Here is an 878-nt window from a genome sequence, read left to right as displayed (position 1 = left end):
AAGGCATAAACAGGGACTTTACCTTAGTTAGACTGTTGTTATGTTAATTAGATACTCGTGAAACTGTGTAGAGCTCTTTGGTTTAATAAACAAACTAACTCAGGATGTAGAACCATGTGATTGTCATGTTTTTTTTCTCTGGAGTTTAACCATGCACATCTGCAACTAGATCATTACATTAGCTTAACCCTTGGGAGATTAATTTACCTCTTTTGCGATTACGTTGAGGGCATCTTCCTCAGCAGTCAACCCATTTTTGCTGGGGGTTCTTTTACGTCCTGGCCCTTGAGACCCCATTGGTAACCTTCAATAAATCCTTCTGAGAAACACGCTACTTTACGCGTGAGAACCGATCCTTAAGAGAATTATTCCTTCAGAAAAGGCATAAGAAAAAGAGAGCACGTTTCTAACTCTGACCAAAAAACAGCAACGCTACGTCGTGTCGTTCACTACTCGGTTCATTGTGTTACATCCGTCTTTTTTGCACTCTTCCTAGTGCTGTACTGTGAAAGACTGAAGAGTCACCGGTGCTGAGAGCGCAAACGCCTTTTCATGACACACGTGTCGCCTCTGAGGAGCTGCCAAAATGGCTGTAAATTATCTAGAGTTTGTTTGCTCAGAAAGTTGGGACGTAACAGCGTGATTGTCAGTATAACGGCTGGGATAAAACGTTTCTTCTCTTGCTTTAGTTCAGTATTGGGGCGCGAATGGATTCGAGCGTCTGTTGGGGGAGTTTGAGGGCTCGCACGCTATTTTTAATCTTGGGAGTCTGGTGCTAAAAACAGAAACCGTATCTTGCACTTCTTAAAGTCATACACGTGCACATTTCGCAATAATAATAAACTTTTACATTTAATTTTGAAGATAACAAAAATGTC

At 41.3% G+C, this 878-nt stretch overlaps 1 protein-coding gene across 20 annotated transcripts in view; it reads right to left on the bottom strand.

Annotated features, from left to right (window-relative positions):
- The window catches only part of LOC107670703 (intracellular protein transport protein USO1-like), a 36,694-nt gene extending 35,883 nt beyond the window's left edge, over positions 1–811 (bottom strand). For 5 of the 20 annotated variants that reach the window (XM_016463398.1, XM_016463397.1, XM_016463399.1 and 2 more), the window contains exon 1: positions 208–810. In XM_016463398.1, the coding sequence (XP_016318884.1) occupies positions 208–297 (90 nt within the window). In that variant the 5' untranslated portion in view covers positions 298–810. Of the gene's footprint in view, positions 1–207 lie in introns of all 20 variants that reach the window. The other 15 variants (XM_016463409.1, XM_016463405.1, XM_016463406.1 and 12 more) reach the window with 4 other exon arrangements.
- Between the last annotated feature and the right edge of the window lie 67 nt (positions 812–878).

The sequence above is a fragment of the Sinocyclocheilus anshuiensis genome, unplaced genomic scaffold, assembly GCF_001515605.1.
Source record: "Sinocyclocheilus anshuiensis isolate Anshui unplaced genomic scaffold, SAMN03320099.WGS_v1.1 scaffold1278, whole genome shotgun sequence".
NCBI classification, from domain to species: domain Eukaryota; kingdom Metazoa; phylum Chordata; class Actinopteri; order Cypriniformes; family Cyprinidae; genus Sinocyclocheilus; species Sinocyclocheilus anshuiensis.
The sequence above is the reverse complement of the archived record's forward strand: the minus strand, read 5'-3'. Positions and strand labels throughout refer to the sequence as shown.